Below are 25,982 nucleotides of genomic sequence, written 5' to 3'. Positions count from 1 at the left end.
GGAGGAGCAGTCAGCTGCCAGCTTGCTGCAGAGGAGCCAAGAAGGAGGGAGTGCGATCGGTGGACATCGGACAGGGCTCGAGACTCGAGTCAGGACATCTCGGCTTCGCTTGTGCTGGTGGGATTCGGCCACCTCGTGGGAGCGACAGAGACTGCGAATAAACATTGGGTTCAGAGGTACCGGGGGGTTGTGCACAACCAGACAAACTTACAGCTGCAGCTAGATTTATTTTACTGGCCAGAGTGTTTTTTTTAATTTAATTTTATTATTTGGGGGAATTTGCAAGAAACAAATGTGAAGTTGTGAACTGAAAGAAAAAGGTGAACTGTGAAATAATAATTGAAAAGAAAGAAACTGAGTGTGTGAAGTGATTTTCTTACAGCCAAGATTTATTGTGTCAGTTATTGCATTTAAATAACATAATCTTACCCTCGAACCAGGGCATCCCTTATGTGTGATGACCCCTAGACCTTGAGATAAATTTACAGTTTCATTGTCCTGGTTACATAGGCATCACATGAGCAACAGAGGAGGGATCCCTCACCCAGGACGAGCAGACGTGCAGAGAGGAGTTGAAAGAGGCCAGTTCTGCGGCACACTCTCTGAGGACCCTTGTTGGAGTTTCATCAGGCCCTAATGCCTTCTTTGGGTCCACGTTGCGCAGGATGTTCCTAATGTCTTTGGGTCTGAAGTGGACATGGCCGATAGAAGTTGGGAACTGTGGCAGAGGGGTCTTGGAGGCACCAGGCAGTGTGCACTTCTCTGAAAAGGTTTGGCAGAAGATGTTGGCCTTATCACTGGCTGTGATGTGAGGGATGCCTTGGTATTTAATGACAGGGGTATCTGTAGACTCGCTTCTCCCCAAGAGTGATTTTACTATACCTCACCTGACAGCGAGGGAAATACCTGTCAGCTGTCAGTTTTCAACCTGCTGTGGCCTAATCTCTCATCAAAAACCGGAATCTACTGAGCCAATTTCACCGGAGCAGGCCTGTCTCAGGCCCCTACCAGTAAGTTTCCTACTATTCAGCCACCCTTATCCACATTTCTGAGTTGATTTCTCCACTGCAGGCTCCTATACGGAGCCCTGGCGTGTAAGTGTCTGTCGCTTCCACCTCTCCCTTTGGACTCCCCTTCCCCGACGGCCCCCGGCGGCAAACAACCTCGCCCCCCCCAGACACTCTTGCCTCTCACATGTACTCTACTACCCTCTGCAATAAAATTATGGACTTATTCAATGGCAAAGTTGTTAGCATTCATGATCAACTAACTCCACCACGCAAAAGCAATGACTGTTGTGTTCCTGCTCCACCTCTCATATTCTCATTCTCTAATTTTGATCTCCACACTACCACAGAAATATCCACCTTCATACAGAAATCCAAGTCCTCCACCTGTAGTCTCGACCCTTTGCCTACAAATCTGGTTAACCTTTGCACTCTAATATTTATTACTGGCACATTTACCACATTGGACAAAAATGTCCAACGTGTTGATGCCATAAAATAGGCATATTTTACCATTTTTTCCAGTTTTTAATAACATCAATAACATAGAACATTACTGCAACAGCAGTAAAACAAAAGCATTTCATGGAGATGGAGTGAACCCCAACTCTCTCTGCACAATCCTACAATCCTGTGAAGACACATTTGGCGACGACAAACACAAAAACAACAAGAAACAACTAAAATGTCTGGTATTATGGGCTGGGACCCTGTTTGCACTGTTGATGTTTGGTGCTCTTCTGGGGATTATTTGTGGCTACGAGCGGCTTTTTGATGGAAGTTGGCTGGTGGCTCCATAGACAGCAGTGTTTTCTATCTAGCGAAGAATGTGGTCGGTAACTTGATCTCTGGGGGGGGGGTTCTACTGGGTCTGACGGTGACTTAGACCATGGGTTAAACTTACACCAGAATATCCCTTTAATACAAAGTTCTACCTTTCTACTGCATGGAATAATAATAATGACTCTTGAGAGTCACACTATAGTTGACACATTGAAAATTGGTTCATCATTAAGTATTTCTGCACCACCGACATCTTTTTCAATGCAAGTTTTTATTGGACTTTTCAGAGTTCATCAGATCAACAGCTTTGACTTCAGTTTAACCAACAAACTCAACAAAGTCACAGGATTATATTGTGGCCTCAGGTTTTAAACCTACAGCTCACGAGTAACGACCTCCACCTCCCCGTCCACCGTCATGTCGACTGTTTCCCAGTCAAACACATTTCCTCTCTCCACTCTCTTCCCGGAGTACAGGCCCTGGATGGCGCTGCCTGAGAGGACATAGTCCCACATGTGAAGGTCGGAGATCTCCCCAACGAAACTCTGATTGATGTCAAAAGCTCCAAAGCCTTGGTCAGCATCCTGACCGAGTAAAACCTTCCCTCCAGCTGGGACCACGATACCCTTCCCGTAGATTTTGGTCATGCTCTTCCTCCCGTTCAGGAAGAAGGAAGTTGCACCTGATTCGGACTCCCAGGTGAGGCACATGTGAGTCTCTTGGATCCCGAGCTGAGGGAGTGCAAACGGAGCACCATTTCCTTCCAGGTAGAGGGCCAACCTGGACACATGGACATGAAAGTACTCAAAGGGTTTTCATCAGTTACAGATCATAGATAGAGACGGGATCATCCCTATGTTCCCCACTTTGTATGGGACTGGGGAACATAGGACCCTTTTTCTAAAGAAGGATCCTATGTTCCCCACTTTTCCCCAAAAGGACCAGGGGAACATGCAATTATTGTACCCATACCTGGAAGTGGAGTTGTGACGTATTGTAAAGTATATATTTTTTGGGCTTTTAATGCCTTTAATTGATAGCACATTTGAGAGAGAGAGACAGGAAATGGGGAGGCAGAGAGGGGAAACGACTCGAAGGAAAGGGCCGTCCGATGCGGGATTCGAACCGGGGCCGCCTGCAGTGAGGATTATAGCCTCAACGTGGGGCCAAGTGAGCTAAACGCCGCCCCGATTTTTGCCTATTTTTGAGTGAGAAGTTGAGTTGTCCCATTGGTTGGGTTTAGGCAATAAAGAAAGTTGGTTAAGTTTAGTAAAAAAGACCAGATAGATAGAGAGAGTCCATGGATCAGCAACAGTGAGGAATATAGGACCCTTTTTCTGAAAAAGGGTCCTATATTCCCCGATCGGGGAACATAGGGACAAACTCATTGACATGTGTTGGCCTCAAAGCCTGTTCACGTTTGTGTTAACAACCATTCATCTTCGAGGCCGGATCAGACTACACAAGTTCAGGCCGATTTTCACCAGGAGACCATCAGGTAAAGATAAAAATGTTGTGTAGTCTGAATGCGGCCTTGTGTGGAGAGAGGACATCTACCTGCCGTCTGTTAACATCCACACGGTGAGTTCATCACGGTCTGGACTCCTGTAGGCAAACAGGATGATTTCTCGCCCTGGAGGGGTGTTGGCCTCCATGGCCACGTTCATACACAGGGTGAAGGCCCTCAGCTGCATCGGCTGCAGAGGAGTCAACTCAACGACGCTGGTGCTCGTCTGACTGGGAAACACCAAAGTCTGGATGGTGACGCCGTCTGAAGAACAGACGTTTGGCATAAGTTACAGACACAAGTTCAATATCATTCCCTTGTAAACTAAAAAATAAAATGTGCATTTGCAGTTACAGAGAAGCGAATAACGACACAAAGGAAAGGTGAATAGTTACCAGCCGTCCCCATGGAGACAGCAACGAGGAGAAGGAATGCAAGTCTCATCTTTAAAAAGTCAAACCTGCAGAAAGGGAAGTCACATTAATCTTATTAAACACCAACACTAGTCTGTTTTTCTCTCAGGGTCATTAAAAAAGAGAAGCAGATTAGCAACTTGAAGGTCACAAATGGCCGTCACACTTGTACAATTTATAACATGCAAAACTACATGACAGATTTTGCATATAACACAAAGTATTTTAAAACTGCTATAAACCCAAAGGTCTGCGAGGGTCAACAGTTGTGCGCTTAACATTAGTTTGCTAGCATTAATGCTAGTTGACAGCCTTATTTTTGCGAAATTATACTTTCATTTATTTGATTGAAGTGAATTTGTCTTCTGGTCGTTTGATTTGACACACAGATCATTTATGTAAGAAAATAGCTGAAAATTACGGAAGCGCATTACATTCACTTGAATAAAAAAAAAGAAATCCAGTTTTTCTGAGTAATTTATTTTTTGGTCTGTTTTTCAAGGTAATTTTTTCTGTTTTTCTGAGTATTTTTTTCCCCTGTTTTTCTGACTAATCTTTTTTCCTGTTTTTCTGGCTATTTTTTCCCCCTGTTTTTTTTAGTAATTTATTCTGTTTTTCATGCTATTTTTTTTCTCTGAGATGCTTCGGAATCTCGCGAGAACATCCAACCTGCAAGACTCCCATCTATGGTGACTCCTGCGCCGCACATATGCCCCGTCTTCAACTTTCTATACTGTACCAGGGGCCTCATTTATCATTGTGGATACACCTTTTTTTACGCCATTTTCCCCTCGTTTTGTGCGTACGCACTTTTCTCCACCAAATTTGGGATCTATCAAGCCAAAACCTGACGGGGAAAAGTGCGGACATTTACACCCATTTTGACCCTGGCGTACGCCTTTTTTGAGGAACAGGAGGAATTGGCGACACCGTTGCTGAGTCAGAGAACTGCAGTGTGAGAGGGAGAGAGGAGCGGAGTACATTTAGAAGAGCACAGTAGGATTTTTTGAAGTAATTGTGGTAGTGGTGGACCGCTGATGCTGGCAATCCAACCCGCTCTATAATAACACTAGGCTTCATGTTAATTGATAAACAGAGCGGATTGTGGATTTTGCTTTTTTGATTAGGCTATGTGTGACGTCTGACAAGGATCAAACCATCCAAGTTTAAAAACACATCGGCAGCAGCGCACACTGATCTGCAGCTACTGAGACTGTTATTATTCTGTCACCTGAGTTAACGAGGTGCACGTGTGTTTGGAGCTGACGAGAGGAGAGAATAAAGAGTGAGACAACGCGGCTCTGAGGAGGAACTGTGAAGGACTCAGCTGTAGCCTAATGGAAAATGACCTAAACCGAGTCCAGTAGAGCTGTAACTGTGTAGTGGAAAGGCGTGCAAAGTAATGGTAACTATCGTCCTGCTTCCTACATTGTTTTAACATCTAGGTAAAAAAAAAAAAAAAAAAAAAGATTTTCTGGGATAAACGGGCAGATTACATAAGATTCTTCTTCTTTCTGCTCCCTTTTGTTGAGATTTGGGAGGTTTTTGTTTTTATTGTAGCTTATTAAAATGCAAGATCATTTTTCTGACTGATTTATTGCCCGTGTATCTGCTTTCGGAGAAGCGGAGAAGTTCCGCTTCTTTCCCCCGTCCTCCGCCCGTTGTCTCCGTTGTCACTTTGTTGTCACAAAAGTTGCTGCGCCACAGAGAGCACATGGCTAATTAAATATGCACGTGCTGACCATATATAGTTGTATATAGGCGTTCCGGGGGCGGAGTAAGAGGTGTGTTCACGTGTGCACCATTCTTGAGTCCTGTGTCATGTATTGCGGAGAGTTGTGCGTACGCACAGTTTGATTGATCTGAAAAAGGTGTAAATATTTAGGGTGTACGCCATTTTCATCTTTTCGCCGTAAGCAAATATTTAGTAGCAGTTTTACACCCTCTTTGATAAATGAGGCCCCTGGTCAATTAAGGCATGTGAAAAACAGAAAAAATTACTCAAAAAAACTACTCAAAAAAATAGCCAGAAAAACAGGAAAAAAGATTAGTCAGAAAAACAGAAAAAATAACCTCGAAAAACAGACCAAAATATAAATTAAAAACTGATTTTTTATTTTTTATTTAAGTGAATGCAATACGCTTCCGTAGAAAATAACTTCTTTTTTTTCTTTTTTTTCCAGATATGGCGGCCGTCTTGAATTTCCAAGTGGCTGATGTGTTTTACAGTATGAACAGATACCTGGGCAGGAAGTTCTGCTTTTCCAAACTGATCTGTTACTGTGACTCTGGTTATTAATTATAAAACACGATGATGTTGCCCTTCCTTAGTTTCCTTAATCAAACATTCACTTTTCTGCAAAATATCAAATAGGAACAGTGATGATGTCATCGAGCACCCGACAGTGGTAACATGAACAAATTATTTCTAATCATTTAGATATGAATGAAGCAGCGCAGGTCGTATGAGAAGGATGAAGGAGTGTACTCACCGTGTCGCTGTGAAGATTCTGCTGCTGAAGATTCTTCTGCTGAAGATTCTGCTGCTGAAGATTCTTCTGCTGAAGATTCTGCTGCTGAAGATCCAGACGAGAGGCTTTTTATGTCATGAGCCCAGAAGCTCCGCCCCCTCGATCGCTCAATTTGCAAATAATAAGACAAAGAAAATGTATAATAAATGTAATTTATTATGCAGATTGGGAGCAAGCGAGCAAGAGAGAAAAGATACCACGCATGCACCAGGTTTCACATTCCAGCAAAAACTGAAACAAGTTTGTTAGAAATGAAGAGAAGAAAAGCACAAAAGATGTGCTAAATTGATTGCTATCACGATATGTTAATTTGCACACACAGTCAGTACTTTACATGACACTTGAAAAAACCGAATTATTGCCTTAATCCAATTATAACTGGACAACTGAAGTGCATGTAAACACCTTAGTCCGACTGAAATCGGAGTTGGAGAACTCCGATAATGCGATTGGAATTCGATTTCATTTCTCCGTCATGTATTCGTCTTAGTCGGACTGAAGCTGGACAATGCATGTGCGCATGCTCCACAACAGTAGAGACGGCACCAAGTGCAGAGAAGCCGCCTGAACCCGGCCAAGTAAAGAAGAAAACCCAATGTCAGCGCCGATTCAATGCATTTCACACAGCACGACCAGCAAGAGTGTTTTATAAAAAATAAAAAAAGAGAGAGAGAGAGAGAGGAAGCCCGTACCCTATTCTCAGCGTAAATCCGGCCCAGACTGGCGCATCTGGTCAGGAACTGTAGTTGTAGCAGTTGAGAATGTATTATTAAGCTTACTAAGTTGTTTATGTTCAGTTTTTTACGAGTTGACAGAAAAGTCAACAGGACAGCGGGCGTATTAACCCACTGAAACAACGGGCGACACCGCATGAGGGGGCATGAGTTGCATGTATATTGACACAAGGACAGAAGTCCGATTAGACACCAAAATCGAATTTTGAGCATAGCTCGATTAAGCTCTGCATGTAAATGTACTGACTGAGCATCACTCTCCATCCAGCATCCAGGCTCTAAGAGCAGTCGTTCTTGAAGAAGAAGAGGAGAAGTGACGACTGAAGTTAAACTCACTCGCCCATAAAAGACGTGCTAACCCACTTGCCAAGTCATCGTCACCCATGGTGCGGGAGACCAGGGTTCGAAACCCACTCAGGGCAGGTCAGACCACGTCGGTCACACTAGAAGACTTGGTGCTGTCCTTAAATATCATGTTGATATAGATGCAGTATCTTTTGCTGTGGCGTGTATTCATTTTTGCTTCAACTAATTTAAGTAAAACTAAAGATTTTGTAGCGGAAGCTCCTCTTCCCGGTTCGTCAAATTTGGACAAACCAGGGTCCGTCCTCTTCCCAGTTCGTCCAAATTTGACGACCCGGGAAGAGGAGCTTCGAGAAGCTTCCGCTATAAACAAGCTTGAAATATAGACTTATTTAATTTTTTTCGGGACAATTTCGCATTTCGGGCTTCAATACAAGACGGACATTACATACGAGCAGCATGGAGGTATTTGGATGTTTTTTGGTGTGTCTTTTTTTACGAAGACAGTTGGTATCCATTTGCAACTGTTATATGGACATGCACTGCTACGCCGAGACCCCCTGTAACTCAGAGAAGCCACGGAGGACTCTGAAACTTCTCCCAGCCCTTAATCCACATGAGGGGGAGTAGATAATGAGTGAAATTTCAATTTTGGGTGAACTATCCCTTTAAAAAGTTGAGTTGAGGTTGTTGGGTAGAGATCACGAGAGATAAAAAGCACTCATCAGTGGAACAAAGATAACATGACTCACCAGTGGAGTAAGACAAAAGAGTTTCATCTCAAGTGTTCCACGTCATCAACATTAGGCCTCTGTGTGTTTGTGCAGGTGGAACTCGACAGGCACAAAACTAATTTGGCAGCAGCTGAAAGATGAAAATTAAGTTTGGGTGTGGCTTAATTGACTGTAATTACACACCTAAAACGAACTGGGCGGCAACTATTAATTATGAAAATAAAGTTTGGGTGTGGTATAATTAACTGCAATTATTGTTTAACCTGCATTTAACATGTGATATCAGAATCACAATTAGGCCTATTGATCCCCACATGATCTTTTGTTACAAAGCTCCTGAACAGAAACATTAAAAAAAAATCTTCCCAGCAAAAAACCCAACCCTGCCTCTATTTAGTACTGTCTATAACGAGAGGCTCGTTTCCCTGCGCCTTCGGGTCGGGGATAGGCCTCTCACTGTTGTCTCGGCCTACGGGCCGAACGGCAGTGCAGAGTACCAGGCCTTCCTGGAGGCCCTGGGAGGGGTGCTGGAAAGTGCTCCAACCGGGGACTCCATCGTTCTGCTGGGGGACTTCAACACTCACGTGGGCAGCGACAGTGTTATGGAGAGGTGTGATTGGGAGGAACGGCCTCCCTGATCTGAACCCGAGTGGTGTTTTGTTATTGGACTTCTGTGCTAGCCACAGTTTGTCCATAACGAACACCATGTTCGAGCATAAGGGTGTCCATCAGTGCACGTGGCACCAGGCCGTCCTGGCCGTGGAACGCTGGACCAGCTCTACACCCTCCGCAGGGTGCTCGAGGGCGCATGGGAATTTGCCCAACCAGTCCACATGTGTTTTGTGGACTTGGAGAAGGCTTTCGATCGTGTCCCACGTGGCATCCTGTGGGAGGTGCTCCGAGAGTATGGGGTCGGAGGCCCTCTGCTGAGTCCCTGTACTACCGGAGCAGGAGCTTGGTTCGCATTGCCGGCAGTAAGTCAGACCTGTTCCCGGTGCGTGTTGGACTCCGGCAGGGCTGCCCTTTGTCACCGGTTCTGTTCATTATTTTTATGGACAGAATTTCTAGGTGCAGCCAAGGGCCGGAGGGGGTACGGTTCAGGAGCCACTTGATTTCATCTCTGCTTTTTGCGGATGATGTTGTCTTGTTGGCTCCCTCGAGCCAGGACCTCGGTTTGCAGCCGAGTGTGAAGCAGCTGGGATGAGAATGAGCACCTCTAAATCCGAGGCCATGGTTCTCGACCGGAAAAAGGTGGCTTGCACCCTCCAGGTCGGGGGAGAGTTCCTGCCTCAGGTGGAGGAGTATCTTGGGGTCTTGTTCACGAGTGGGGGAAGGATGGAGCGCAAGATCGACAGGCGGATCGGTGCAGCAGCCGCAGTAATGCGGTCGTTGTATCGGTCCGTCGTGGTGAAGAAGGAGCTGAGCCAAAAGGCAAATCTCTCGATTTACCGGTCAATCTACGTTCCCACCCTCACCTTATGGTCATGAACTCTGGGTCATGACCGAAAGAACTGGATCCCGGATACAAGCGGCCGAAATGAGCTTCCTCCGCAGGGTGGCGGGGCGCTCCCTTAGAGATAGGGTGAGGAGCTCTGTCACCCGGGAGGAGCTCGGAGTAGAGCCGCTGCTCCTCCACATCCAGAGGAGCCAGCTGAGGTGGTTCGGGCATCTGTATCGGACCCTGGACGCCTCCCTTGGGAGGTGTTCTGGGCATGTCCCACCGGGAGGAGGCCCCGAGGAAGACCTAGGACACGCTGGAGTGACTACGTCACTCGGCTGGCCTGGGAACGCCTTGGGGTCGCCCCGGAAGAGCTGGAGGAAGTGTCCGGGGAGAAGGAAGTCTGGGGATCCCTGCTCCGACTGCTGACCCCGCGACCCGACTCCAGATAAAGCGGGTGACGATGGATGGATGGACCTAAAAGTCTTTGCACTGCAGTCTCGAAATGTGTGGTTACTGGATCTGTTCAAGATTGTCTCCATTATAACGTGATGGTGATGTGCGTCACCCTGAAATAAATTAATAAACTGATAAGTCATTGAGTCTCTTCATATTACATTGATTATTGATAGACAAATGTGAACATCTAAATACTCATAGAGGAATGATAAAAACATCCAATTTTAAAGCTTATGTTTTTCTTATTGAGCCTGTTTATGTTACCTGTAAACATGCTGAGCCTCAACTTGATTCTCGTGCAAGACTTTATTTTCCAGCTCCATTTACAAACATGTCATTTTTCTTGAAGTGAACAAACCCCTTGGTGTCGGTTTGAAGACATCTGATGTTGTCTGTGTAGAGCCCCAGGTTTAATTTACCAGACAGAGTTGTTTGAGAGGTAAATACAGACACTGTTTGATGAAAAACTGTCCCTGAAGGCAACGTGCATCAGTGGTTTTGCATGAATTTCCCTCTAAAACAACTCTGTCTGGTGTATATTTTTATTTCCAATTTATTATATATTCTAAATGTTATTATTATTATTAGTAGTAGTATCATCATCATAATTCTATATTTTGTTGTTTCGATTCTTCATCGTATTGTTGTCATAATGGGAGACAGTTAACGGACAGAGAGTAGCCTACACTGAAAAGGAAGAAAGGAGTGTACTTTGTTACATAAATGTAAATATCTTTTGAGCGACCCATCAAAATGGCAACATGGTATCGTTTATTGTGTCTTCTGATATTTTAGTGATTGTGATTGTGTTGGTGATTTGTGTAAATATCTACATTAATGATTTGTATATATTTTGTGTTCATGAAACAGCTCTTCAGAAACTTAAGGTCTGAATGTTGTGACGTTTAGAAAATATTCAAACACTAGTTGTGAATGTGTAGAAACGTGAAACCATTTCAGTTCATATGTTCAACTGTGAATATTTTGGATGTTCAAAAGTTTAAAAGATGACAGAAGTCGGACGTCTCTGGGATACAGACAGCGTTTTATTTTGACAGTCTTGATTCGTCTTAAAAAGCAGCCCTTTTTCTAAAAAAAAAACACCCAAAGTAAAGACGACAGAGATCAGCTGATCACCCATGCATCAAACAAACACCTGGGGCCTCATTTATCATTGTGGATACACCTTTTTTTACGCCATTTTCCCCTCGTTTTGTGCGTACGCACTTTTCTCCGCCAAATTTGGGATTTATCAAGCCAAAACCTGACGGGGAAAAGTGCGGACATTTACACCCATTTTGACCCTGGCGTACGCCTTTTTTGATGAACAGGAGGAATTGGCGACATCGTTGCTGAGTCAGAGAACTGCAGTGTGAGAGGGAGAGAGGAGCGGAGTACATTTAGAAGAGCACAGTAGGATTTTTTGAAGTAATTGTGGTAGTGGTGGACCGTTGATGCTGGCAATCCAACCCGCTCTATAATAACACTAGGCTATATGTTCATTGATAAACAGAGCGGATTGTGGATTTTGCTTTTTTGATTAGGCTATGTGTGACGTCTGACAAGGATCAAACCATCCAAGTTTAAAAACACACCAGCAGCAGCGCCACTGATCTGCAGCCTAGACTGTTATTATTCTGTCACCTGAGTTAACGAGGTGCACGTGTGTTTGGAGCTGACGAGAGGAGAGAATAAAGAGCGAGACAACGCGGCTCTGAGGAGGAACTGTGAAGGACTCAGCTGTAGCCTAATGGAAAATGACCTAAACCGAGTCCAGCAGAGCTGTAACTGTGTAGTGGAAAGGCGTGCAAAGTAATGGTGACTATCGTCCTGCTTCCTACATTGTTTTAACATCTAGGTAAAAAAAAAAAAAAGATTTTCTGGGATAAACGGGCAGATTACATAAAGATTCTTCTTCTTTCTGCTCCCTTTTGTTGAGATTTGGGAGGTTTTTGTTTTTATTGTAGCTTATTAAAATGCAAGATCATTTTTCTGACTGATTTATTGCCCGTGTATCTGCTTTCGGAGAAGCGGAGAAGTTCCGCTTCTTTCCCCCGTCCTCCGCCCGTTGTCTCCGTTGTCACTTTGTTGTCACAAAAGTTGCTGCGCCACAGAGAGCACATGGCTACTTAAATATGCACGTGCTGACCATATATAGTTGTATATAGGCGTTCCGGGGGCGGAGTAAGAGCTGTGTTCACGTGTGCACCATTCTTGAGTCCTGTGTCATGTATTGCGGAGAGTTGTGCATACGCACAGTTTGATTGATCTGAAAAAGGTGTAAATATTTAGGGTGTACGCCATTTTCATCTTTTCGCCGTAAGCAAATATTTAGTAGCAGTTTTACACCCTCTTTGATAAATGAGGCCCCTGCACTTTCAACATAAAATCCTCAAATGAAGGTTCTCTCAGCTCAGTGCAACTTCACATCGAACAGCGTTCTTCATAAGAAAGAAATGAAGATGGAGATAAAAACACGACCTCCTGACAGACGAGTGGAGCATGAGGAGCGGTGGACAAAGGTGAAGCTTCAGTCTGTAAACATCAACATGTTTGTTTTGTCTTCACGTCTCCGAGTGAACAAGTGAACAAGCCACAAAATCCACAGAAGAAGAGTTCAGTCCAAAGAGACTCAGGAAACTGAACGAGTCCTTTGAAGCCATGAGTTTAAAGGGATAGTTCACCCAAAATTCAAATTTCACTCATTATCTACTCACCCTCATGTCGACTAAGGGCTGGGAGAATTTTCAGAGTCTTCCGTGCCTTCTCGAAATTATGGTGGGGGGGTGCTGCTGTATTTGTCCATATAATGGTTGAGAATGGTGCTCACTTTTCTTCGTCCAAAAAGACACACCAAAAAACATCCAAATACCTCCATACTGCTCGTCTATAATATTCCTCTTGTATTGAAGCCCCAACATGAGAAATTGTTCTGCCAGTCAGTGCAAATTTGCACTGACACATGAAGAGCAGTGAACTGAGACACTGGGAGCTTCCACTATAAACAAGCTTAAAATATAGACTTATTTATTTTTTTCGGAACAATTTCTCATGTCAGGGCTTCAATACAAGAGGGACATTACAACACATTACATTCAACACGGGGACACGCATCCCACACCAATCAGAGATTTATTAGAGAGCCTAATACACGACAAGCACCGCATTTGCTTTTCTTTGGGGGGCCAAACATCTGCGAGTCTTCACCGAACCCACTTCTTCAATCTTTGATCAATTATAACTTTTCTTTTCTTTTTTTAAAGTTGCACATACGACTGTCAGCTGGCGTAGCTACGGCGCTAATCCTGATGGTGGCGCTACGCTACGTTCAAGAGTGAAAGTCTTCAATGGAGGAGCAGTGATGTCACAGGAAACGTAATAATCAATAGACTTTAAATTAGAATCTATAAACCTACAATTAATCCACCAATGGGCTCTTTGCACAGCTCCACTACTTCCTGAACTGAATGCTACTCCTTCATTTCCTGTCTTACATTATTGGACAAACTGATTAAAGCAGAAGTAAGCGATCCGGTAGTTTTGTCTAATGCTGCGTTCCAGGCAGGTTTTTGAAACCGTAAGTTACACCTTCAAGTCACGACTTACGACTTTGTAGCGTTCCAGCCAACCCACTCGTGTTTTTCTGACCTGTTTTACCTGTGAAAGTCACTATAACGGCCACTCGTAACTTCTGACCCGTGAACTCGTACCAGATCGAACTGGTATGACTTCACAGGTCAGAAAAACACGAGTTACGAGTTGCCTTGAACGCACCATAACTTCTTGTCAGCCGATGGAGTTAGCAGCCCCCGCCCTCGTCATGGATCTATTGGTCCTCGTCCCTACGTCACCACATTCACGCGCATCCCTTGGCTGCACACACAGCCCTTCATGTCGTTCTCTCTCCTCATTGGATAAAATTTATAGGATACAAGAAAAGTTTTCTCCTGGGCTCAGAGCAGAGCAGAGTGACTGACAGACCCGTGTTTAAGACCAAACACTCTATAGAAGTGATTGCCGTCGGAAGATAGAACTATTTAAGACTTATATTAACACAAAAATATTGCTTACTTCTGCTTTAATCCAGGTGTGTCTGAGGAGTCACAATGGTCAGACACACCTGGATTAATGTAAGACAGGAAATGAAGGAGCAGCATTAAGTGCAGGAAGTAGTGGACCTGTGCAAAGTGCCCATAAATACCTAAGAATTTAGCCTGAATAGCCAGACTACATCATGAACATGTCTAGTCTGGCAACGACCGGTAGACCTCGGCTCAATCCAGGGGGCGGGATAAAGGCTGTCTTTCAAACCATAGATATATATAAGAACTAGATGACTCACCCGCAGCTGTTTCCCAATGACAAAGCGTAGCCAGTACGGCGGCCATCTTGGGACGGGCAAGTCTCTCCCTCAGAGCATTAAGCCTATGGTGCATGTTCTGCTATAATGACCATAACTTGCTCAGTTTTTGTCCGATTTCAAAACGGTTTGATTTTTATGAACGTTTATGCAGTTATGATGCAGCATATTTAGAATCACGGATAATTTTAATAATGTATTTTTTTTTTGTAAAAGTAACATTATAGTGACATTATGCAAATAGTTAAAGTAATAGCTACATACTGATATTTTCACAGAGTTATGAATCGTTTTTTTAGTGCAGATGACTGGATCACCATCTACTGCACTGTAACTGCAGCCAGAGTCAGAGCAAGTTGCCCGTCCTCATATGGCCGACTGTGAGCTACGCTTGCGTGTAGTCCGATCCACCCCCTTGTTTCAAACTGCCTCTGCACGCAATAGGGTAGCGCTACGACCAATCAGAGCAAAGAGCAGGATGACGTAGTCAGAGCGACGATTCCTTTGCCGAAGCCATCATGAAGAGTTCTGGTTCTGACTTTAGGTCATTTGACTTTAAATGATGAACAAGACAAAACCAGCACATGAACAGATTTCCCAGTATGCATAGCTTGAGAGGAACAACGGGCCAGGCTGAGCCTCTCAAACAGTGGTGATGGCGTCTCGTTCAGTTCACTGAACCAGACGGTGCCTAGTTTTGGCTTCACACGATGGATCAGAGCCAAATCACACAGAGAGGAGGATGAACGGGAAACGACTGGACACAGTGAGAGTCCAGAGTCTGAGCAGACTCACCTGCTCGTGTCCTCCACCACTCACTTCCAGTTCATCAGAGAAAAGATCAGAGGTTAAGTCTTGTCATCATTTCTGTATATGAAGTCCTCAGTTATGGCTAAATAGTGTTTTGTGAAGCATCACTGATCTTTGACTTATTTATATAGACTGATTTTCTTGCATCCATGAAATATTGTAATGTTATAGGCCTACTACATATTGAGAAAATTTTGATCGGTATTGCGCAACAATTGTTGACGGGTATTTGGCACACTGGCTTTGTGTCCCAAACAGATCAGGAGAAGCTGAGCTTTCATCTCCAACAGACTCGACTACTGTAACGGTCTTCTGACTGGACTCCCCCAGAAAAGTATCAAACAGCTGCAGTTCGAGTTTTAACCAGAACAAAGAGATCAGATCACATCACCCCAGTTCTTAAGACCTTACATTGGCTCCCAGTCAGCTACAGAATAGATTTTAAAGTTCTGCTACTGGTTTACAAATCACTGAATGGTTTAGGTCCAGAATACATGAATGACATGTCAGTAGAGTATAAACCCAGCAGAGCTCTGAGATCTACTGACTCAGGTCAGATAGTGGAGCTCAGAGTTCAGACCAGACATGGTGAAGCAGCATTTAGCTGTTATGCTGCTCACACCTGGAACAAACTACCAGCAGAACTGAGATCAGCCCCAACTGTAAACACTTTTAAATCCAGGTTAAAAACATTTCTCTTTTCATGTGCTTATAGCTGAGCTCTTTTTAACAACTTTAAATAGGAATCTTGGATTTGCACTGTGAGTCCTCTTAATTGTTTTAATACAAATCAATCTTTCATGCTGCAAACTCATATGCTCTATTTTAGTCTAGTTTTTATTTTATTATATACTATATATAAATAGGTCAAAGGTCAGTGATGCTTCACAAAACACTATTTAGCCATAACTGAGGACTTCATATACAGAAATGATGACAAGACTTAACCTCTGATCTTTTCTCTGATGAACTGGAAGTGAGTGGTGGAGGACACGAGCAGGTGAGTCTGCTCAGACTCTGGACTCTCACTGTGTCCAGTCGTTTCCCGTTCATCCTCCTCTCTGTGTGATTTGGCTCTGATTCCTCGTGTGAAGCCAAAACTTGGCACCGTCTGGTTCAGTGAACTGAGCGAGACGCCATCACCACTGTTTGAGAGGCTCAGCCTGGCCTGTTGTTCCTCTCAAGCAATGCATACTGGGAAATCTGTTCATGTGCTGGTTTTGTCTTGTTCATCATTTAAAGTCAAATGACCTAAAGTCAGAACCAGAACTCTTCATGAATGAACCTCAAATAAAAAAATCTACACGTTTACACAATGTTAGGAGAATATTAGTTTTTCTAAAAAGTATGAACATTTTTATTTCACCTCTATTTATTCAGGGAAGGTCAATTGAGAGCGAGCTCTCTTTCAGTGATGCCCTGATTACAAAAAGACACAATTATACAATATACAAATACAATCAAAATCATAATCTACAATTACATACAGGCTGTAGAACATTTGATAGTAAGTTCTCAAAGCTATCTAAAGAAATAAGATGATCCAGTTTCAGACAGCTTTGTAAGTTATTCCACTTTTGAGGGGAATAGAAGTGAAAGGCAGTCTTCCCTAATTCTGTCCTGATACTGGGAATTTGTAAAACCAAGGAATCCTGTGAACGAGTGTGCAAGTTACAAACTCTAAGTGAGATTAAACTGGTAAGAGAAACAGGTAAAATTTCAAGTAAGGCTTTGTTAATAAAAACCATGCAATGTTGTTCCCTCCTTACACTTAAGGATGGCCATCCAACCTTGTTATAAAGAACACAGTGATGGGTTCAAAACACATCTCCAGTCATAAAACGAAGAGCAGAATGATAAAGTGCATTAAGGGGTTTCAATGTGGAGAGAGCGGCATGCATGTAAATGACATCACCGTAATCAAGTGCTAACAATTGTGCGCAACAATTGTTGACGGGTATTTGGCACACTGGCTTTGTGTCCCAAACAGATCAGGAGAAGCTGAGCTTTCATCTCCAACAGACTCGACTACTGTAACGGTCTTCTGACTGGACTCCCCCAGAAAAGTATCAAACAGCTGCAGCTCGAGTTTTAACCAGAACAAAGAGATCAGATCACATCACCCCAGTTCTTAAGACCTTACACTGGCTCCCAGTCAGCTACAGAATAGATTTTAAAGTTCTGCTACTGGTTTACAAATCACTGAATGGTTTAGGTCCAGAATACATGAATGACATGTTAGTAGAGTATAAACCCAGTAGAGCTCTGAGATCTACTGACTCAGGTCAGATAGTGGAGCTCAGAGTTCAGACCGGGGGCCTCATTTATCATTGTGGATACACCTTTTTTTACGCCATTTTCCCCCCGTTTTGTGCGTACGCACTTTTCTCCGCCAAATTTGGGATCTATCAAGCCAAAACCTGACAGGGAAAAGTGCGGACAATTACACCCATTTTGACCCTGGCGTACTGTGATTTACGCCTTTTTTGAGGAACAGGAGGAATTGGCGACACCGTCGCTGAGTCAGAGAACTGCAGTGTGAGAGGGAGAGGGGAGCGCGGAGTACATTTAGAAGAGCACAGTAGGATTTTTTGAAGTAATTGTGGTAGTGGTGGACCGTTGATGCTGGCAATCCAACCCGCTCTATAATAACACTAGGCTATATGTTCATTGATAAACAGAGCGGATTGAGGATTTTGCTTTTTTGATTAGGCTATGTGTGACGTCCGACAAGGATCAAACCATCCAAGTTTAAAAACACATCGACAGCAGCGCCACTGATCTGCAGCCTAGACTGTTATTAATCTGTCACCTGAGTTAACGAGGTGCACGTGTGTTTGGAGCTGACGAGAGGAGAGAATAAAGAGTGAGACAACGCGGCTCTGAGGAGGAACTATGAAGGACTCAGCTGTAATGGAAAATGACCTAAACCGAGTCCAGTAGAGCTGTAACTGTGTAGTGGAAAGGCGTGGAAAGTAATGGTAACTATCGTCCTGCTTCCTACATTGTTTTAACATCTAGGTAAAAAGAAAGAAAAAAAAAAGATTTTCTGGGATAAAGGGGCAAATTACATAAGATTCTTCTTCTTTCTGCTCCCTTTTGTTGAGATTTGGGAGGTTTTTGTTTTTATTGTAGCTTATTAAAATGCAAGATCATTTTTCTGACTGATTTATTGCCCGTGTATCTGCTTTCGGAGAAGCGGAGAGGTTCCGCTTCTTTCCCCCGTCCTCCGCCCGTTGTCTCCGTTGTCACTTTGTTGTCACTTGTTGCTGCGCCACAGAGAGCACATGGCTAATTAAATATGCACGTGCTGACCATATATAGTTGTATATAGGCGTTCCGGGGGCGGAGTAAGAGGTGTGTTCACGTGTGCACCATTCTTGGGTCCGCTGTGATTAATTGCGGAGAGTTGTGCGTACGCACAGTTTGATTGATCTGAAAAAGGTGTAAATATTTCGGGTGTACGCCATTTTCGTCTTTTCGCCGTTCGCAAATATTTAGTAGCAGTTTTACACCCTCTTTGATAAATGAGGCCCCGGACATGGTGAAGCAGCATTTAGCTGTTATGCTGCACACAACTGTCTGGAACAAACTACCAGCAGAACTGAGATCAGCCCCAACTGTCAGCACTTTTAAATCCAGGTTAAAAACATTTCTCTTTTCATGTGCTTGGAGCTGAGCTCTTTTTAACAACTTTAAATAGGAATCTTGGATTCGCACTGTGAGTCCTCTTAATTGTTTTAATACAAACCAATCTTTCATGCTGCAAACTCATATGCTCTATTTTAGTCTAGTTTTTATTTTATTATATACTATATATAAATAGGTCAAAGGTCAGTGATGCTTCACAAAACAATATTTAGCCATAACTGAGGACTTCATATACAGAAATGATGACAAGACTTAACCTCTGATCTTTTCTCTGATGAACTGGAAGTGAGTGGTGGAGGACACGAGCAGGTGAGTCTGCTCAGACTCTGGACTCTCACTGTGTCCAGTCGTTTCCCGTTCATCCTCCTCTCTGTGTGATTTGGCTCTGATTCCTCGTGTGAAGCCAAAACTAGGCACCGTCTGGTTCAGTGAACTGAGCGAGACGCCATCACCACTGTTTGAGAGGCTCAGTCTGGCCCGTTGTTCTTCTCAAGCAATGCATACTGGGAAATCTGTTCATGTGCTGGTTTTGTCTTGTTCATCATTTAAAGTCAAATGACCTAAAGTCAGAACCATTACTCTTCATGAATGAACCTCAAATAAAAAAATCTACACGTTTACACAATGTTAGGAGAAAATTAGTTTTTCTAAAAAGTATGAACATTTTTATTTCACCTTTATTTATTCAGGGAAGGTCAATTGAGAGCGAGCTCTCTTTCAGTGATGCCCTGATTACAAAAACACACAATTATACAATATACAAATACAATCAAAATCATAATCTACAATTACATACAGGCTGTAGAACATTTGATAGTAAGTTCTCAAAGCTATCTAAAGAAATAAGATGATCCAGTTTCAGACAGCTTTGTAAGTTATTCTACTTTTGAGGGGAATAGAAGTGAAAGGCAGTCTTCCCTAATTCTGTCCTGATACTGGGAATTTGTAAAACCAAGGAATCCTGTGAACGAGTGTGCAAGTTACAAACTCTAAGTGAGATTAAACTGGTAAGATAAACAGGTAAAATTTCAAGTAAGGCTTTGTTAATAAAAACCATGCAATGTTGTTCCCTCCTTACACTTAAGGATGGCCATCCAACCTTGTTATAAAGAACACAGTGATGGGTTCAAAACACATCTCCAGTCATAAAACGAAGAGCAGAATGATAAAGTGCATTAAGGGGTTTCAATGTGGAGAGAGCGGCATGCATGTAAATGACATCACCGTAATCAAGTGCTAACAATTGTGCGCAACAATTGTTGACGGGTATTTGGCACACTGGCTTTGTGTCCCAAACAGATCAGGAGAAGCTGAGCTTTCATCTCCAACAGACTCGACTACTGTAACGGTCTTCTGACTGGACTCCCCCAGAAAAGTATCAAACAGCTGCAGCTCGAGTTTTAACCAGAACAAAGAGATCAGATCACATCACCCCGGTTCTTAAGACCTTACATTGGCTCCCAGTCAGCTACAGAATAGATTTTAAAGTTCTGCTACTGGTTTACAAATCACTGAATGGTTTAGGTCCAGAATACATGAATGACATGTTAGTAGAGTCTAAACCCAGTAGAGCTCTGAGATCTACTGACTCAGGTCAGATAGTGGAGCTCAGAGTTCAGACCGGGGGCCTCATTTATCATTGTGGATACACCTTTTTTTACGCCATTTTCCCCCCGTTTTGTGCGTACGCACTTTTCTCCGCCAAATTTGGGATCTATCAAGCCAAAACCTGACAGGGAAAAGTGCGGACATTTACACCCATTTTGACCCTGGCGTACGCCTTTTTTGAGGAACAGGAGGAATTGGCGACACCGTTGCTGAGTCAGAGAACTGCAGTGTGAGAGGGAGAGAGGAGCGGAGTACATTTAGAAGAGCACAGTAGGATTTTTTGAAGTAATTGTGGTAGTGGTGGACCGTTGATGCTGGCAATCCAACCCGCTCTATAATAACACTAGGCTATATGTTCATTGATAAACAGAGCGGATTGAGGATTTTGCTTTTTTGATTAGGCTGTGTGACGTCCGACAAGGATCAAACCATCCAAGTTTAAAAACACACCGGCAGCAGCGCCACTGATCTGCAGCTACTGAGACTGTTATTATTCTGTCACCTGAGTTAACGAGGTGCACGTGTGTTTGGAGCTGACGAGAGGAGAGAATAAAGAGTGAGACAACGCGGCTCTGAGGAGGAACTATGAAGGACTCAGCTGTAATGGAAAATGACCTAAACCGAGTCCAGTAGAGCTGTAACTGTGTAGTGGAAAGGCGTGCAAAGTAATGGTAACTATCGTCCTGCTTCCTACATTGTTTTAACATCTAGGTAAAAAGAAAGAAAAAAAAAAGATTTTCTGGGATAAAGGGGCAAATTACATAAGATTCTTCTTCTTTCTGCTCCCTTTTGTTGAGATTTGGGAGGTTTTTGTTTTTATTGTAGCTTATTAAAATGCAAGATCATTTTCTGACTGATTTATTGCCCGTGTATCTGCTTTCGGAGAAGCGGAGAGGTTCCGCTTCTTTCCCCCGTCCTCCGCCCGTTGTCTCCGTTGTCACTTTGTTGTCACTTGTTGCTGCGCCACAGAGAGCACATGGCTAATTAAATATGCACGTGCTGGCCATATATAGTTGTATATAGGCGTTCCGGGGGCGGAGTAAGAGGTGTGTTCACGTGTGCACCATTCTTGGGTCCGCTGTGATTAATTGCGGAGAGTTGTGCGTACGCACAGTTTGATTGATCTGAAAAAGGTGTAAATATTTCGGGTGTACGCCATTTTCGTCTTTTCGCCGTTCGCAAATATTTAGTAGCAGTTTTACACCCTCTTTGATAAATGAGGCCCCGGACATGGTGAAGCAGCATTTAGCTGTTATGCTGCACACAACTGTCTGGAACAAACTACCAGCAGAACTGAGATCAGCCCCAACTGTCAGCACTTTTAAATCCAGGTTAAAAACATTTCTCTTTCCATGTGCTTGGAGCTGAGCTCTTTTTAACAACTTTAAATAGGAATCTTGGATTTGCACTGTGAGTCCTCTTAATTGTTTTAATACAAACCAATCTTTCATGCTGCAAACTCATATGCTCTATTTTAGTCTAGTTTTTATTTTATTATATACTATATATAAATAGGTCAAAGGTCAGTGATGCTTCACAAAACAATATTTAGCCATAACTGAGGACTTCATATACAGAAATGATGACAAGACTTAACCTCTGATCTTTTCTCTGATGAACTGGAAGTGAGTGGTGGAGGACACGAGCAGGTGAGTCTGCTCAGACTCTGGACTCTCACTGTGTCCAGTCGTTTCCCGTTCATCCTCCTCTCTGTGTGATTTGGCTCTGATCCATCGTGTGAAGCCAAAACTCACCTTTATTTATTCAGGGAAGGTCAATTGAGAGCGAGCTCTCTTTCAGTGATGCCCTGATTACAAAAACACACAATTATACAATATACAAATACAATCAAAATCATAATCTACAATTACATACAGGCTGTAGAACATTTGATAGTAAGTTCTTAAAACTATCTAAAGAAATAAGATGATCCAGTTTCAGACAGCTTTGTAAGTTATTCCACTTTTGAGGGGAATAGAAGTGAAAGGCAGTCTTCCCTAATTCTGTCCTGATACTGGGAATTTGTAAAACCAAGGAATCCTGTGAACGAGTGTGCAAGTTACAAACTCTAAATGAGATTAAACTGGTAAGATAAACAGGTAGAATTTCAAGTAAGGCTTTGTAAATAAAAACCATGCAATGTTGTTCCCTCCTTACACTTAAGGATGGCCATCCAACCTTGTTATAAAGAACACAGTGATGGGTTGGGAACACATCTCCAGTCGTAAAACGAAGAGCAGAATGATAAAGTGCATTAAGGGGTTTCAATGTGGAGAGAGCGGCATGCATGTAAATGACATCACCGTAATCAAGAGCAGATAAGAAAATGGCCTGAACAAGTTCTTCTCTACATTCTATTGTCAGACAAGCTCTATTACGATAAAAGAAAGATCATTTTCCCACCGTGTGATGGCAGGGATGAAAGCAATCTTGTGAATATCATATATTTTGTCTTTTTTGGATTAAGTGTTAATTTAAGATTAATTAGCGCTTGCTCTAGAGCAACAGAATACATAATTGTGTCATCAGCGTACAGATGAGTAAAACTATTAGCTATGCCAATGCCTAAATTGTTAAAGGGACAACAAGGAGTTTCTATTTGGTTATAAAAAAAAAAGTCTCACATTAATGTGGATGAATCTACGTTACCACTTGTTAATGGGCCCATTTTAGATAAATCTATGGTTTTGTCTCTATCGTTATTTTGTTATTATTAGTGGTGGCGGAAATGCTGGGCGAGCCGACCAGCGTTTCTTTACTTTCGGTTTCGTGGCGAGTCATGAGAATAACGCCGCCGAATCTCCGTTTATGGTCGGAACTACGACGGTATGTGATCGTCTTCGAACCGCTGACTTTAAGTCTTGTGCCGGTCAAAGAATTTCACGGTGCGCGGAGGCTCATAAATGTAGTGTGAAAAGACTTCGCTTTTCCAAAACTCCTCGTTGTCCCTTTAATATAAAGGGTGAATAAGATAGGGCCTAAAATAGATCCCCAGTTCCACATAAAAAAACATGGCTTCAGGTTGCTGACCTGAAAACACTTAAACCGGGTCAGTGTCCTGGCTGTCTGTTGACATCCAGTTTAGGGTAAACAGCATCATCACAGACTGATGGGAAGTCAACGGGTGTTGTTTGTGTGACAGTGGTGGTCCTGTCACTATGCCTCCAATTGATCATGTGCCCTGGCTACTTGGCCAAGGGGATGTCCCTTTAGGTGACTGGCAAGCGCGCATGACTCTTACCCGGGAGGTGTGGGTTCAATCCCCGCCCAGGCCCTCTTCATCTTGCCACACTTGCACATCAAGCGATCAAGGGGGCGGAGCTTCTGGACTCATGATATAAAAAACCTCTCGTCTGGATCTTCAGCAGCAGAATCTGCGAAGCGACACGGTGAGTACACTCCTTCATCCTTCTCATACGACCTGCGCTGCTTCATCCAGATCTAAATGATCAGAAATAATTTGTTCATCACTGTTCCTATCTGATATTTTGCAGAAAAGTTTTATTTTATTTTATTTTTGTTTAAAAGGGACAATACACATTAATGCACATGAGTACGAGTGTACTGAGTTTTTCATCAAGCAGTCTCTGTATTTACCTCTAAAACAACTGAATGTGCAGGTCACAACTTGTCCACCAGAGCATTGTGGAGTTGTTGGATTGTGTATTTGATGAGTTTGATGAGGGAAACCAAGAAATCCCATGAGCCTCCGTAGCGTAGCTCTGAGCAGCTCACGGCTCTGCTCCACCATTCTAAAAATAGCTTGCGCCGACAATTAAAGGTAACGAACCTACTGCTATGACTATAGGGATTATGGCAATGGGCCAATTTGCCAAAATGTTGAACTATCCCTTTAATGCAATGTGCTAACTCTGTCATGTAGGTTTTTGCATATTAGAAATTGTACAAGTATGGCGGCCATCTTGAAATTTGTGACTTTCAAGTTGTTTATCTGCTTTTTTTTTTTAATGACCCTGAGAGAAAAACAGACCAGTGTTGGTGTTTAATAAGATTAATGTGACTTCCCTTTAACAAGTTCATGAGTGAATTTTCTCTTTCTGCAGATTTGACTTTTTAAAGATGAGACTTTTGGTTCTTCTCCTCGTTGCTGTCTCCATGGGGACGGCTGGTAACTATTCACCTTTCCTTTGTGTCGTTATTTGCTTCTCTGCGACTACAAATGCACATTTTATTTTCAGTTTACAGGTGAATGATGTTGAACTTGTTCTTCAGGCAGCGTCACCATCAAGACTTTGGTGTTTCCCAGTCAGACGAGCACCAGCCTTGTTGAGTTGACTCCTCTGAAGCCGATGCAGCTGAGGGCCTTCACCCTGTGTATGAACGTGGCCATGGAGGCCGACACCCCTCCAGGGCGAGACATCATCCTGTTTAGCTACAGGAGTCAACCTGATGATGAACTCAACGTGTGGCTGGAAAAAGACGGAAGGTAGATGTCCTCTCTCAGTGCGGGTTCAGACTACACAACGTTTTTATCTTTACCTGATGGATTTGTGTAGTCTGATTCTGCCTTAACACAATTATTAACACCAACGTGAATACGGCTTTGAGGCCAACACATGTCGATGAGTTTAAGGTATTAAATCAGGTCCGTAACTGATGAAAACCCTCTGAGAGTGCCTTTATGTCCATGTGTCCAGGTTGTCCCTCTACCTGGCTGCAGATAGTGCCTTGTTCGCACTCCCTCAGCCCGGGGCTCTGGAGACTCACCTGTGTGTCACCTGGGAGTCCAGTTCAGGTGCAACTTCCTTCTTCCTGAACGGGAGGAAGAGCTTGGCCAAAATCTACAGGAAGGGTCACACGATTCCATCTGGAGGGAAGGTTTACCTCGGTCAGGATGCTGACGGCGGTTTTGGAGGTTTTGACATCAATCAGAGTTTCGTTGGGGAGATCTCCGACGTCAACATGTGGGACTCTGTCCTCTCAGCCAGCTCCATCCAGGACCTGTACTCCGGGAGGAGAGAGCAGAGAGGAAATGTGTTAGACTGGGAAACATCCACCATGACGGAGGCCGGCGAGGTGGAGGTCCTTACTCGTGAGCTGTAGGTTTAAAACCTGAGGCCACAATATAATCCTGTGATTTTGTTGAGCTTGTTGGTTAAACTGAAGTCAAAGCTGTTGATCTGATGAACTCTGAAAAGTCCAATAAAAACTTACATTAAAAACGTTGTCTGTGGTGCAGAAATACTTTACATGATCTAGCCAGTGTTCAATGTGTCAACTATACTTTGACTCTCAAGAGTCATTATTATTATTATTCCATACGGTATAAAGGTAGATGTTTGTGTTAAAGCTCCTTCAGTATAAAGGTAGATGTTTGTATTAAAGCTCCATACAGTATAAAGGTAGATGTTTGTGTTAAAGCTCCTTCAGTATAAAGGTAGATGTTTGTGTTAAAGCTCCATACAGATCTTCCATCAGACTGATCAGTTTCTCTCTTGAAGCTTCACTTTAGACGGGGTCCGCCCGCTATTCAGACATCCCGCTATTCCGACATGTCTCTATTTAGACATCCCGCTATTACGACATCCCTCTATCTAGACATGCCGCTATTCCGACACTTTCTGGTATCGCTATTCCAACACGTCATCTTTTTTTTTTTTTTTTACACAGCTGCGATACCCAG

The 25,982-nt window shown here is 43.3% G+C and overlaps 2 protein-coding genes across 2 annotated transcripts; one reads left to right on the top strand and one right to left on the bottom strand.

The window, feature by feature from the left end:
• Positions 1–2,052: 2,052 nt before the first annotated feature.
• Positions 2,053–6,314, bottom strand: LOC146965689 (C-reactive protein-like). Its single transcript, XM_085764250.1, has 4 exons — positions 6,203–6,314; positions 3,693–3,757; positions 3,348–3,561; positions 2,053–2,570 (listed from the first exon to the last, which is right to left on the bottom strand). Exons 2-4 carry the CDS (start codon positions 3,739–3,741, stop codon positions 2,165–2,167), a joined length of 669 nt encoding a protein of 222 aa, XP_085620376.1. The 5' UTR covers positions 3,742–3,757; positions 6,203–6,314; the 3' UTR covers positions 2,053–2,164.
• Positions 6,315–24,327: 18,013 nt separating this feature from the next.
• Positions 24,328–25,525, top strand: LOC146965688 (C-reactive protein-like). The gene is made up of 3 exons (XM_085764247.1): positions 24,328–24,467; positions 24,572–24,785; positions 24,997–25,525. Exons 1-3 carry the CDS (start codon positions 24,419–24,421, stop codon positions 25,400–25,402), a joined length of 669 nt encoding a protein of 222 aa, XP_085620373.1. The 5' UTR covers positions 24,328–24,418; the 3' UTR covers positions 25,403–25,525.
• Positions 25,526–25,982: the final 457 nt, after the last annotated feature.

Source organism: Trachurus japonicus, chromosome 21 (assembly GCF_045865225.1).
Source record: "Trachurus japonicus isolate A0001 chromosome 21, Traja_1.0".
Taxonomy (NCBI): Eukaryota; Metazoa; Chordata; class Actinopteri; order Carangiformes; family Carangidae; genus Trachurus; species Trachurus japonicus.
This window is presented reverse-complemented; position numbering and strand designations above follow the sequence as displayed.